The sequence below is a fragment of the Elephantulus edwardii genome, unplaced genomic scaffold (assembly GCF_000299155.1).
Source record: "Elephantulus edwardii isolate Elephantulus edwardi_28Jun2011 unplaced genomic scaffold, EleEdw1.0 scaffold00324, whole genome shotgun sequence".
NCBI lineage: Eukaryota > Metazoa > Chordata > Mammalia > Macroscelidea > Macroscelididae > Elephantulus > Elephantulus edwardii.
Genome location: NW_006400074.1, coordinates 761,967 through 776,182, shown reverse-complemented (window position 1 = coordinate 776,182; position 14,216 = coordinate 761,967). Strand labels below are relative to the sequence as shown.

Sequence of the window (14,216 nt, the reverse complement as noted above, 5' to 3'; positions counted from 1 at the left end):
CAGGAGAGGAAGGCCCTCTATGAGGTGGATTGATTCAGTGACTGGGATAATTGGGATTGGAGTGTCAGAGACAGTGCAATTGGCACAGGACAGAGAGGAGTGTAGGGCTGTTGTACATAAGGTCGCTATGAGTCACAGGCGATTCAACGGCACATAACAACAACATATAATTTTTCACAGTGGTATTCCCAGACTACTAGTATGCTCAGTCTTTCCTTTAGGGTTTGAGTTACTTGTATACCTTAGACTCACTCGCTGGAAGCAAAGTGATAGGGGATGCATGTGGAAGCAGGGGTTTAGATTTGAGAGGAGCCTAAAACACCTATCACAAAATAAATTTCTACCTAATCCAAAAGAATAAACGTTGTGATGATAACAATAAAAATGTAAAGCTGTGTTCTGACTCTTTTTAGAGTGTTCCTTTCTTGGTACAGTGTAATGGTTGTCTCTTACCTGGATTCATGCAGTTCAAAGCTGGGGTTTGTGGTAAGTAACCTTGAGGACAAGGCAGAATTCCCTTGTAGGACTTACAGGGTTATGATCATTCCAGAAGACTTTTCTCCCACAGCCACTGAGGATTTGAAGTGAATACCTTTTGATTAGGTTTAGAGCACTTAACCATTGTACCACAAGGACATCTTAATAATAGAGTAACCCTTGCAAAACTTGAAAATGCACTCATATGATATAGTTATGTTTGGCTGCTAACCAAATATCCAGTTGTCTGAATACATCATCCAGTCTGAGAAAGGAAGATGAGTCCGTCTCCTTCCTTAAAAATGTGCAGCCTTAAAAGCCTTATGTGGGAGTCACCATTCAGACAACTCTTTGCTGTGGAGTTGGAACCCACTCATAGCTGATCCTCCAGAACATGTCAGAGGCCATACCTCACATGGGGGAGTTTGCCTTCTTCCTATCTCAGAACCACTAGTGGGTCTGAACCACCAGAGAAGGGAAGCCAGTCACTTAGAAGTGCAGCCCTACAGACTGTGCCACCAAATTGATAGCAGTGAGTTTTGTTTTCGGGATTTTGCCCAAATTAAAAGGTTTTACATGAGAGTTTTTCCTCTGGATTAATTAGTCCAATAAGTGAAGTCTCTTTACTTGATGTTCGTATGGGTGATCTAATTCTGTCTTAAATACTTTAAACATGTTTTCAGGAGTTGCCAGGCTTTGGAAAAAAGATATCATGCTTGAAAAGTACATGATCAGCAAGAGAGGAGACAAACTCACTGCTGTCCTGTCAGAACTTAAAGCTTACTCACTGTTATTCATTATGTATGAACTTATAATTGGTTGTATCTTGGGTGGCCATTTGTAAAATTAAGACCCCAAGCATTATGCAATTAATGAGGTGGTGAGACAGAAGCATTAAACCGTTTAATTGGGATAACCCATAAACCGTGATGCTAAACCTCCAAACTAAAGAATCAAATTCTGTGAGATTTTTCATTGTATAGTCTCTACAGCTGCTCTTTTAAAAACAATTTAAAGAAAGTTATTGTACATGCATCACACAAAGTTTTCCAGATCCTTTTTTTGCAAATATGCAACTTAAAGCAATTACAGCAATCACACATGCCATTCTACCCTTAAGGCAATTTTTCCATTACCATAAATCTCTTTCTTCCCCTTCTGCTCCTGTAACCACTAATAAACTATAATCTCTATCTGTTTGCTTTTTCTTATCTTTCTATGTAGGTGAGGCCATAGAATATTTGTGATTGAGTTATTTGGTAAAGTGTAATAATATTTTAAAGCTCCATTCCTATTGAGATTTCTTCTACTGGCTAAGTAGTAATCCAATGTATGTGTACTATTTGTGTATAACATTTTGTTTGTATAACATTTTATTCATCTGTTAATAGGCATATAGGTGATTTCAACCTTTTGGTACTTGTGAATGATGCTTAAGTGAACACTGATATACAAGTCTCTTTGAGTCTCTACTTTCAAGTCTTTAGAGTATATATGGATCGTATGGTAGTTCTATTTTTAATTTTTTGAGGAACTGCCACACAAGCTTTTACAATGATTGTACCATTTTGAATGCTAATCAGCAATAGATAAGGTGTCTTATGACCCCACATTTACACCAACACTTGTTATATCCACATGAGTGTGCTTGTGTATGTGTGCACATGTACATGTGCATGCGTGCACACATGCTCAACTCAACAGTCATTAACTTGTTACGATCAAGTTGGAACCGACTCATAGCTGACCCTTCACCAAGTCTCAGACTATAAATTGCATGAAAGGAGATTACCTATCTTTCTCCCAGAACCTCTAGTGGATTCAAACTGCCGAAGAGTTGCCACCATTTAATTAGCAGTGCAGCTCCCTATGTACTGCACCTCCAGAGCTCACAGTATACTCTTGTTGTGTGCCATCAAGTCAAAACCAACTCACAGCTGACCTTTCAGTGGATTATCAGAGGCTGTCAATCATGAAAGGAGAGTGCCCATCCCTATTCCGAGCTGCAACTGATGGATTCAAACCACCTGCCTTTTTAGTACACCCTCTTACAGTGTCTGATCATGTTTTTTGCCCACATTTCTTGTTGGCCAGTAATGTTGAGCATCTTTAATTTTTTGCTTGCCATTTGAATGTCTTCTTAAGCAAAACAGCCATTTACTTAGTTTGTGACTAGATTATTTGTCCTTTTGTGGTTAAATTTTTTACTCTTTATATTTTTATTTTATATATTTTATTTTACTTTTTATATTTTTATTACTCTTTCAAGTATGAGACATACCTTTAAGGTCAGTGACATATTAATCTGATCTTTGAGAAAAATAATCTGAGCAGAGTACTGAAAATGACTGCTTGCCAGGGAAAAGGAGACTTCCCAAAGTAAGTAACATTTGATCTAGAAAATGAAGTTAAGTCATAATTCAAGCAGAAAGGAAAAAGTGGCAAAGATTTTAGGAAAGGTAAAACAGTACTTTGTGGGGTAGGCATTGGACTAGGTAATTTCATATGTGCAGGTAGCTCCCTACTTGAAGCATATTCCACTTGTGACAAATCGTCTTTTGAAAATCTCATCACTAGTAATATGTGCTACATACAAGGTTGTTGTTATGTGCTGTCGAGTTGCTTGTGACTCATAGCGACCCTATATACAAGAGCCCTAAATCCTGCTCTATCTTGTGCCAACCGCATTGTCTTCAACACACCTACTCCCATTATCACAATCATTGAATTGATCCATCTCATCAAAGGTCTTCCTCTCCTGCACTCTCCCTCCAATCTCCCAAATATGATGTCCCTCTCCAAGGACTGGTCCCTCCTTGCAGTATGCCCAAAGTATGTCAGACAAAGCTTCAGAATCCTTGCCTCCAAGGAGCAGCCCAGCTTCACCCACTCCAAGACAAATCTGTTTGTTCTCCTAGAAGTCCATGGTATACTCAACACTCTTCTCTAGCACGAGAGCTCAAAGACATCAATTATCTTTCTGTCATCCCTAGTCACTGTCCAGCTCTCTGATGCATAGCACACAACTGTAAAGACTATAGCCCGGATCAGGTGCACCTTCATCTCCAGCCTAATGTCGTTGCTCATCAGTCCTCTGGAAAGGTCCTTGACAGCAGATTTTCCCAATGCAATTTGTCTTGATTTCTTGGCTGCTGGTACCAAGAGTGTTTATTATGGAGCCAAGCAAACTAAAGCTGTTGATAATCTCAATCCCTTTACCATCCATACTGATGCTACCAGTTGGCCCAGTGGTGAGAATCTTTGTTTTCTTGATGTTGAGCTTCAATCCATATTGAAGACTTAAGTCTTTGACCTTCTGCCGCAAGTAGGGTTGTGTCATCTGCAGAACACAAGTTGTTGATGAATCTTCCACCAATCCTGATGCCACGTTCTTCCTCATGCAGCCCAGAAGCCCAGATGATCTGTTCTACATACAGATTGAAAGGGTATGGAGACAGAATACATCCCTGATGGGTGGCCTTCTTAATTTTGAACGATGCAGTGTCTCCTTGCTCTGTTCTGACGACTGGTTTTTGGTCCAGGTATATGTTTCTCATTCTACGGGCCTTTTGTACCTGTGGGCGGGGCAAAGTTTTTCCCGAGAGTTGGGGGAGGGGGAGAAGATTCTCACCACTGGACCAATTGGCAGCATCAGGATGGATGGTGAAGAGATTGAGATTGTTAACAACTTTAGTCTGCTTGGCTCCACAGTCAACACTCTAGGCACCAGTAGCCAGGAAATAAAAAAATGTATTGCAATGAGAAAGTCTGCTGTTAGGGACCTCTCCAGGGTACTGAAGAGCAATGGTGTCACTCTGGAGACTAAGGTGCATCTGATACAGGCTATGGTCTTTGCCATCACTTGTTATGCATCAGAGAGTTGGACAGTGACTAGGGAGGATAGAAGGAGAATTAATGCCTTTGAGCTGTGGTGCTGGAGAAGAGTATTGAATGTACCATGGACTGCCAAGAAAACAGATTCATCCTGGAGAGAGCTAAACCAGGCTGCTCCTTGGAGGCAAGGATTCTGGGGCTTTGTCTGACATGCTTTGGACATGTTGTAAGGAGAGACAGGTCCTTAGAGAGGGACATCATGTTTGGGAGGTTGGGGGGATGGCGCAAGAGGGGAAGACCCTTTATGAGGTGCATTGATTCAGTGACTGGGGTAATCAGGATGGGTGTGTCAGAGGCAATGCGATTGGCACAGGATAGAGCAGGGTTTAAGGCTGTTGTACATAGGGTCGCTATGAGTCGCAAGCGACTCGACAGCACATATCAACAACATGTTTCTCATAAGCACAATCAAATGTTCTGGGATTCCCATTCTTCTCAGAGTCAGCCATAGCTTGTTGTGATCCACACAGTCGAAAGCCTTTGCATAGTCAATGAAGCCCAGATATACATTCCTCTGGTACTCTATGCTTTTTGCCAAGATCTCTGTGACATTAGCTATAATACCCCTAGTACCACGACCTCTTCTAAACCCAGCCTGCTGACATGTTGCTCCAGTCATTTTTTTATCATTTTCAGCAGAATTTTGCTTGCATGTGATATTAATGATATTGTTCAATAATTTCCACACTCTGTCAGGCCTTTCTTTAGAATGGAAAGAAATCTTGATCTCTTCCAGTCAGTTGGCCAGGTAGCTGTCCTCCAGATTTCTTGGCACAACTAAGCACATCCAGGGCAGCATCTGTTGAAATATATCAATTGGAATTTTGTATTATAACATATAATTTGCTGGTCTTATTATTCTTGAGCAGATGTTCAATATTAGGATCTATAAAGATACTGATAATAAAAGTCAATAATAATGAAACAAAAATAGTTGAAGAAACCAGCTTATGACAGAGTCATTGAAATAGAACCCCATCATATGTCAGGAACTACATCTTATCCCATACAGTCTGCAGACAAGCCTTCTGAGGTGGATTTTATCCTCCTTTTACAGATGAAGAAACTGTGACTTGGAAAAAATAAATGACTTTCACAAATGGCATGTGCAGTGATTTGCTGGAGAGTTAAATTAACGAGTGCACCAGTCAGTTAGTTGCTCATAAATGTCATTTAAGTTTTCCAGACTTAAGTGTATTGTTTGTTAGAATACGTAACCCACTTCATTGAAGTCAGTTTGAACTCCTAGGAAGCCTATAGGAGAGAATAGAACTGGCTCAAAAGGGTTTTCAGGGTGAGTCTTTATGGAAGCTGATAGTCACATCACTTTTCTATAGGAAAACGGAAAGTTCAAACTGTCAACTTCCATAAATAGATGAGCATTTTAACAGCTATACCACAGACTTGACAGAGTTATTACCAGAAATATTCTTAAGGAATTAGGGAGCTCTGGTGGATAAAGAGATACACTGCCAACCCAAGGACAGAGGGTTCAAATCCAGGAGCTGCTCAGAGTGGGAATGATTTACAGTCTTTCTGTGTGATTTACAACCTCTTAAAACTTGGGCGGGGGGAAGAAACCTGCTGGAGGGTCAGCTTTGAGTTGGTTCCACCTTGACAACAGGGAGTTTGATTCTTAAGGAGTGTAGAACAAAGAATTTGTAAACTATTGGGGCTGCTGTTGGGAAAACAAAGAATTTGTAAACTATTGGGGCTGCCGGTGTGGTTCAGATCCACAGGAGGAGGCCACAGTAACTTGTTGCTGTACTCTGTCTATAAAGGACAGTATTTTCCTGAATAAGTCTTACAAATTTTCCTAGAATTCTCAAGAGTAGCAACCTAGTTTTCACGGTAAATATTCTCAAGAGTAGCAACCTAGTCTTCACGATAAATGTTTAACTGATACATGAAGACTAACAAAGTCAATCAGAAGTATATCTGAGTGGCTATATTAGTAAGACATGTAAAAGATGCATGAGATAGATAGATAGATAGATAGATAGATAGATAGATAGATAGATAGATAGATAGATAGATGCAAAAGTTTGCATTTTTTTTCACTGCTTGGTCAATACTCTTCGACTGTGTGTCGTGCCATCTCTAGAATATGTCAAAAATTGAGATCAACATATATATGTACAGATACATCAGTGGGCTCAAGTATATCAGAGATGATGAGAATGGCATAAGATAGGGCAAGGTAGCGACTGTCCATCGGATTTTCAAGGAGTGGCATCTACTTCCTAAATAACATGCCTCCGGAAACTGAATTTTGATAAATGTTGATAGTTGTAGAGGGGCTTCAGGCCTTTTGTTCATAGGGTCTCTATGAACTGTGCTCACCTCGAAGGCAATCATCAACAACAACAACAAATTATAATAAGCAAAGAAGCTGGTAGATTCATACCTCATACCTTTTGGTTATCATTACAATATGCTACAGCCATAGTATGCCACAAGAGTTCTTTAGATACGTACATAGAGAGAAGGATTGTAAATAGTGATTCTAATAATAGTGCTGCCAGTAATCTCTCTGTAATATTGAATATAGTGTTCTAGTTTGTTGACCTCTTTAATAATAACCATAAATATAGATTAAATTCTTGTGAAACAAAATCAGAAAAGAATGAGTGAATTGATAGTCCTCTCTTAATGAAACAATATTTTTTGTTGTCTTCAGGAAATTTCTATAATCAAGGAGAGATCCGCAAGAAAGAACTTATGGAGAGCTGTGGTGTTTTGGGGATTCCACCTTCCAGTGTAATGATTATCAACAATAGGTAACTTATCTTTTAACAATGTAAAAATTCATTAGCAAAATTATGCATTATTACCCTAAAACCACTAAAAAAACCCACCCTAATCTGAGTAGTTGTTGTTGTTTTATGTGTCATCAAGTCATCTGCAACTAATCGTGACCCTGTGTACAACAGCCTTAAACCCTGCTCTGTCCTGTGCCAGTCTCATTGTCTCCAACACACTCACCCCATTACTTCAGTCACTGAATCAATTCACCTCATAGAGGGTCTTTCTCTCCTGCGCTATCCCTCCACCCTTCCAAGCATGACGTTTCTCTCCAAGGACGGGTCCCTCCTTGTATCATGTCCAAAGTATGTTAGAATCCTTGCCTCCAAGGAGCATCCCAGTTTAACCCTCTTCAGGATGAACCTGTTTATTTTCTTAGCAGTCCTTGGTATATTCAGTACTCTTCTTCAGCACCACAGCTCAAAGGCATCAATTCTCCTTATCCTCCCTAGTCATTGTCCAGCTCTCTGATGCATAGCAAGTGATTGCAAAGACCATGGACTCTTTCACACACATCTTAGTCTGCAGATTGACACCATTGCTCTTCAGTACTTTGAAGAGGTCCCTAACAGCTGACTTTCCCATCACAATACATTTTTTTTCATTTTCTGGCTGCTGGTGCCAAGAGTGTCAGAGTAGGTAAAAATATTTAAGGAGTGTATGTAAGATAGTTTCCTTCACATTTGTTTTTAAATAACAGTGTAATGCAAATATATTTTATCAACTTATGTTCAGATTTTGTATCTTAAGATAGGTGCTTCTCTTTTATATTTAAAAATTAATTATCACCAAAATGTGTCAAAAATTCATTGAAGAGAACTTTATGAACTCATATTCCTTTTGCCGAAAATAAACACTCATATTCTTATTACTGAAAATAAACAATTATCAAATGTTGTTATACTTGCTTGACCATATCTCCACTTGTTTCCTTTTATATATAAGAAGCATATTAAAGAAAACATCATATTATTTCACCCATATATGCCTAGATGTGTATCCTTTAAGATGTATCTTTTTTCACACAGCCACAAAACCACTATCTCAACTAACAAAATTAACAGTAATTCCTTAGTGTGTCATCCAACAACTAGTCAATTTTGAAATTTTCTGATTAGCTCAAAAATATTGTTTTACAATTGGTATTTTCAAGTCACAGTCTAAACATTATACTTGATTAGTTTTCTCCATTTCTTTCCTCTCTCCTTCCCTGACCATGCTGTTACATATTTAGTTGTTACAGAGGATATCCGGCATTTGGGATTTTTTCTGCTCTCTAATAGTATTATCTAAACTGTTTCCCATCCTCTGTACTTCTTGCTGTACTGGAGGACTTAGCAAAAATTAAGACCTCGGGAGGTGATGGCATTGTGTGAGCAAACAAAACAAAAACACATCAACGTGTAACTAGAAGGCAGTGTCCTGGCTAACTGACTGGAAGAGATCTATATTTATTCCCATTCAAAAAAAGGGGGGATCCAACAGAATGTGGAAATTATTGATCACTAGGATCACACACAAATAAAATCTTGCTGAATATTATTCTAAAATAGTACATCCACAGGGAACTGCCAGAAATTCAAGCTGGACTCAGAAGATGCTGTGAGACAAGGGATATCATTGCTAATGTCAAGTGGATCTTTGCTGGATACAGCTAAATACCAGCAAGATGTTTACTTGTTTTTCTTTATTGTCTACAAAAAGACATTTCGCTTCATGCATCATTATAAATTATGGATGATACTGAGAAAAATGGGGAATCCCAGAACACTAATTGTGCTCATGGAAATCTTATACATGGACCAAGAAGCAAGCAGCTGCCTGAACAGAGCAAGGGAACACTACGTGGTTTAAAACCAGGAAAGGTGTGTGTCTGGGTTGTATCCTTTCTCCACACCTATTCAATCTCTCTGCTGAGCAAATCATTCAAGAAGCTGACCTGTATGAAGAAGGACATGGCTTCAGGATTGGAGGAAGACTCAGCAGCTGCCTTTGTTACATAGTTCACAACAGCCTTCCTTGCTAAAAGAGAAGAGGACTTGAAGCACTTGCTGCAAAAGATCAAAGCATCACAGTGTTCAATATGGATTACATCTTAACAGCCAGAGAGGGAAAAGAAATCTCACCATTGGAACAATAGCCAACATCATGATAGAAAAAAAAGAAAATCTTAGTTAATTGTCAATAATTTTCTTTTGGATCCACAGTCCACACATGTGTTAGTTGTTAATAAGTCCCGGTGAGTCCATTACAATTCATAGTGACCCTATGAACAACAGGTCTAAATCTTGCTCAGTCCCGCAACATTCTTACAATCTGATATATTTAAGCCCATTGTTATGGTCACTGTGCTTATCCTTCCTGATGAGAGTCTTCCTCTCTTTCTCGGACCCTCCACCAGTTAAGAAACCAAAGATAGTAAGAAAAGCTGCTGTCAAGGACCTATCCAAAGTACTAATGAGCAACAATATGAGTTTAAAGGCAAAGGTGTACTGGAAACAAACTATGATTTGTTTGTTTTCGTTTTCTTTGTATCTGAAATTTAGACAAGGAATAAGAAAAAACAGAAGATCAATGCCTTTGAACTGTGGTGTTGGAGAAGAGTATTGAATATCCCATGGACCTCCAAAAGAACAAACTGTCTTAGAGGAAACACAGCCAAGGTGCTCGTTAACAGCAAGGATGGTGAAACTTTGTCTCATACTTTGGGCAGATTGTCAGGAGGGGCCAGTCCTGGGGAAAAAAGTAACATGCTGGGAAAGGGAGAGGGACAGCAAATGAGACGAAGACCTTCAATAGGATAGATTAACCCTGTGACAGTGGACTCAAGCATGTTGGAGACTGTAAGGATGGCACCACATAGGGCAAGGCTCAGCACTGTGGTCCACAAGGTGGTTATGAGTGGTAGTCAAGTTTACAGCACTAGAAGTCCAGGCTAGGTTTAGAAGGGGTAGTGGTACTAGGGATATTGTAGCTGATGTTAGATGGATCTTAGCTGAAAGCAGAGAATATCAGAGGAATGTCTATCTGTGTTTCATTGACTGTGCAAAAGCATTTGACTGTGTGGATCATAACAAACTGTGGCTGACTCTGAGAAGAATGGGAATCCCAGAACACTTGATCATGCTAATGCGAAACTTATACTTGGACCAGGAGGCAGTCGTCAGAACAGAGCAAGGGAACACTGCGAGGTTCAAAATTGTGAAGGGCGTACGCCAGGGATGCATCCTATCTCCATACCTTCTCAACCTATATGCAGAGCAGATTATCTGGGAGGCTGGGCTCTATGAGGAGAAATGTGGGGTCAAGATTGGTGGACGATTTATCAACAATCTGCGTTATGCAGATAACACAACCCTGCTTGCTGAAACTGAAGAGGACCTAAGGCACCTGCTGCAGAGGGTCAAGGACTGGGGCCTTCAATATGGATTGAGGCTCAAAGTCAAGAAGACAAAGATTCTCACCACTGGGCCAATTGGCAGCATCAGGATGGATGGTGAAGAGATTGAGATTGTACACAGCTTTAGTTTGCTTGGCTCCACAGTCAACACTCTTGGCACCAGTAGCCAGGAAATTAAAAGGCGCATTGCCATAGGAAAGTATGCTGTTAGGGACCTCTCCAAAGTACTGAAGAGCAATGGTGTCTCTCTGGAGACTAAGGTGCCTCTGATACAGGCCATGGTTTTCACAATCACTTGTTATGCATCAGAGAGTTGCACAATAACCAAGGAGGATAGGAGAATTGATGCCTTTGAGCTGTTGTGCTGGAGAAGAATATTGAGAATACCATGGACTGCTAGGAAAACAAACAGATTTGTCCTGGAAAGGGTTAAACCAGGTGGCTCCTTGGAGGCAAGGATTCTGAGGCTCCATCTAACATACTTTGGATATGTTATAAGGAGGGGCCAGTCCTTGGAGAAGGACATCATGCTTGGGAGGGTGGAGGGACAGCGCAGGAGAAGAAGGCCCTCTATGAGGTGGATTGATTCAGTGACTGGATTAATCGGGATGGGAGTGTCAGAGACAGTGCGATTGGCACAGGACAGAGCAGAGTTTAGGGCTGTTGTACATAGGGTCGCTATGAGTCGCAAGCGACTCAACGGCACATAACAACAACAATAATGAAAAAATTCAAAAAGTAAGAATGGAGAACATAGAAGGATGAATGGAAACAAGAATCATAGAGAAATGTGGGAAGAGTGATGATACAGTGTGGGGACTGTGATTAGGGTTTAAAACAAAATATATGTGAATGGTTGAGATACAAACCCAACTTTGTAACCTTTAATTCAAAGCATAATAAATTAATAACATTTAAACATAAAATAATTCTGATAAAAATGCATGTCGGTATAGATTAAGCAAAAAGAGGAAGTTGCTGACAATGTGAACCTCAATGGAAGGCACATAAGTGTTCATTAAACTATTCTTTTAAACCTTCTCATTACTTGAAAATGTTAATATTTAAAAAATTAAAATATTACACCACATGTTTTACCCCCTCTATTTTCTAACTTATGTAAATATATTTGCTGTACTGAAATAGGACACCATATACTGTTTCCCCTCTGTTTTCTAACTTATGTAGATGTATTTTGCTGTGTTTTTACTGACCTCCTCTTTGATTTAATATAAATAGCAACTCTGTATAACAGCAACTGACTTTCTTGGCCCTCTCTATTTCATAACCTTCTCAGGTTAAAACTGCACCTCACTACCTCTCCAGCTTTTGAAATTTTTTATAAATTAGTTTGTACTTGCTTCATGTTCCAGTAGTTTTTTGATAACCTTAAGCAAGATCTTGCTTGCATGTGCTATTTATGATAATGTTCAATAATTTTCACACTCTGTTGGATCACCTTTCTTTGGAATAGGAAAAAATATAGATCTATTCCAATCAGTTAGCCAGGTGGTTGTCCTCCAGATTTCTTGGCACAACTTGGTGAGCACAACCAGGGCAGCCACTGTTTGTTGAAATATGTCAATTGGTATGCCATCAATTCCTGGGGCCTTGATTTTTTTGCCGTTTTTTCAGAGCAGCTTGAACTTCTTCCTTCATCACCAGAGGATCTTGCTCATACATTTTTCATTAAATTCTTCTGTGTCAGCCAATTCCTTTTGGTACAATGACTCTATATATTCATTCATTTTCTTGAAAACTTTCTAGATAATTCAGTATTCTGTGTGGTATATAACTCAATCCATAAAGATGGTGAGTGGTTGTGGGTTTTGCTGTTGTAGGCCATTGTGTCATCTATGACTCATTAGGATGCCATTGGATTGAGTATGACTCTTAGTAAGTCTATGAACAACAGATCTGAATCCTGTTCTATTCTGCACCATCCTCATAATTTCTGACATATTCGAGCCCTTGCAGCAGTAATTGAGTCAGTTCATGTGCTTGAGGGTCTTCCTCTCTTTCCACAACCCTCCACCTTTCTCCTCAAGGAATATCTTTTCCAAAGAACATACCAAAAGTATGTGAGACAAAGCTTTGTCATCTTTGCCTCCAAGGAGCATTTTGCATGTACTTTTTCTAAGATAACCTGCTTGTTCTTTTGGTAGTCCATAGGATATTCATTACTCTTCTCAAACACCACAGCTCATCAATTCTTCTGTCATCCTTATTCATTGTCCAGCTCTCACTTACATAGCAGATGATTAAAAAGACCCTCACCTTAGTCAGGCACATCTTAGTCTTCAAACTGACATCATTGCCCCTCAGTAATTTGCAGAGGTTCATGACAGAGGATTTGCCCAATGGCATACATCTTCTGGTCCCCTGACTACTGATTGTGGATTCAAGTAAGATGAAACTGTTGACAACTTCAGTCTTTTCTCCTTCTATCATGATCTTGCCTATTGGTCAAATGGTGTAAATTCTTGTTTTCTTAATGTTGAGATGTAATCCATATTGAAGGCAGTTGTCTTTGATCTTTTGCAACTATTTTAGATCCGCCACTTTCAGCAAGCAAGATTGTGTCATTTGCATGATGAATCTTCCTCTGATTCCTGATACTACATTCTTCTTCCTAAAGTTCAGCCCCTCGAATAATTTCTTTGGTGTACATTGAATAGATAAGAGAGAGGATACAACCTTGATGTATACTTTTCTTAATTTTAAACCATGTGGTGTTTGTTTGCTCTGTTTGTACAAAAGGCCCTTGGTCTTGGCATGGGATTCACATAAGCATAATTAAGTGTTCATGTATCCCCATTTTCTCAATGTTACCCATAGTATGATATGATCCACACAGTCAAATCCCTTTGCATTGTCAATAAAGCTTAAACAGACTTTCTTCTGGTATGCTGTACTCTAGGGCAGGATCCATCTGACATCAGCAATGATAACCCTGGTGCCACACAGCCTTTTCTAAATAGAATTTTAATTTATGGGAGTTCTCTGCCAAAGTTTTTCTTTAATGATCTTCAGCAATATTTTACTTGCATGCAGTGTTGGTAATATTGTTCAATAATTTCCACATTATGTTGTATCACCTTTCTTGGGAACAAGAATAAATACAAACCTCTTCCAGTCAATCAGCCATGCAGCTGTCCTTTGAGCATATTATTTGCGCATATTTTAGGCATATTACTAGGAGAGGCTTCCTTGAAAAGGGACAGCATTTTTGGAAAGATGGAAGATAGGCAAAAAAAGAGGAAGATCCTTAACAAGATGGATTGGCACTATGATGGCAGTAATGGGCTCAAATATATCAGAAATTATGAGATGGCACAGGATAGGACAAGGTTTCTAAGGATCACTATAAGCACCTAACAACAACAACAACAGTGTGCTTACTTGGGAACAGACCATCAATTACTCATGTGCAAGTTCAAACTGAGGCTGAAGAAAATTAAAACCAATCCAGAAAAACAAAAATAGGACCTTGAATTTATCCTGCTTGAATTTAAAAATCATCTTAATACACTTGGGGCACTGAACACCAGTAATTTAATTCAATTACTGAATGCCAGTAATTGAAGATTATGGGATGACATTAAGGATATCATCCATGAAGAATGCAAAAGGTCATTAC

General features: G+C 39.3%; 1 protein-coding gene across 1 annotated transcript in view; it reads left to right on the top strand.

The window, feature by feature from the left end:
* Positions 1 to 14,216, top strand: part of PIGL (phosphatidylinositol glycan anchor biosynthesis, class L) — a 127,554-nt gene that overhangs the window by 13,414 nt on the left and 99,924 nt on the right. The window contains exon 2 of the mRNA XM_006901399.1: positions 7,052 to 7,151. Coding sequence (XP_006901461.1) covers positions 7,052 to 7,151 — 100 coding nt within the window. The remainder of the gene's footprint in view (positions 1 to 7,051; positions 7,152 to 14,216) is intronic.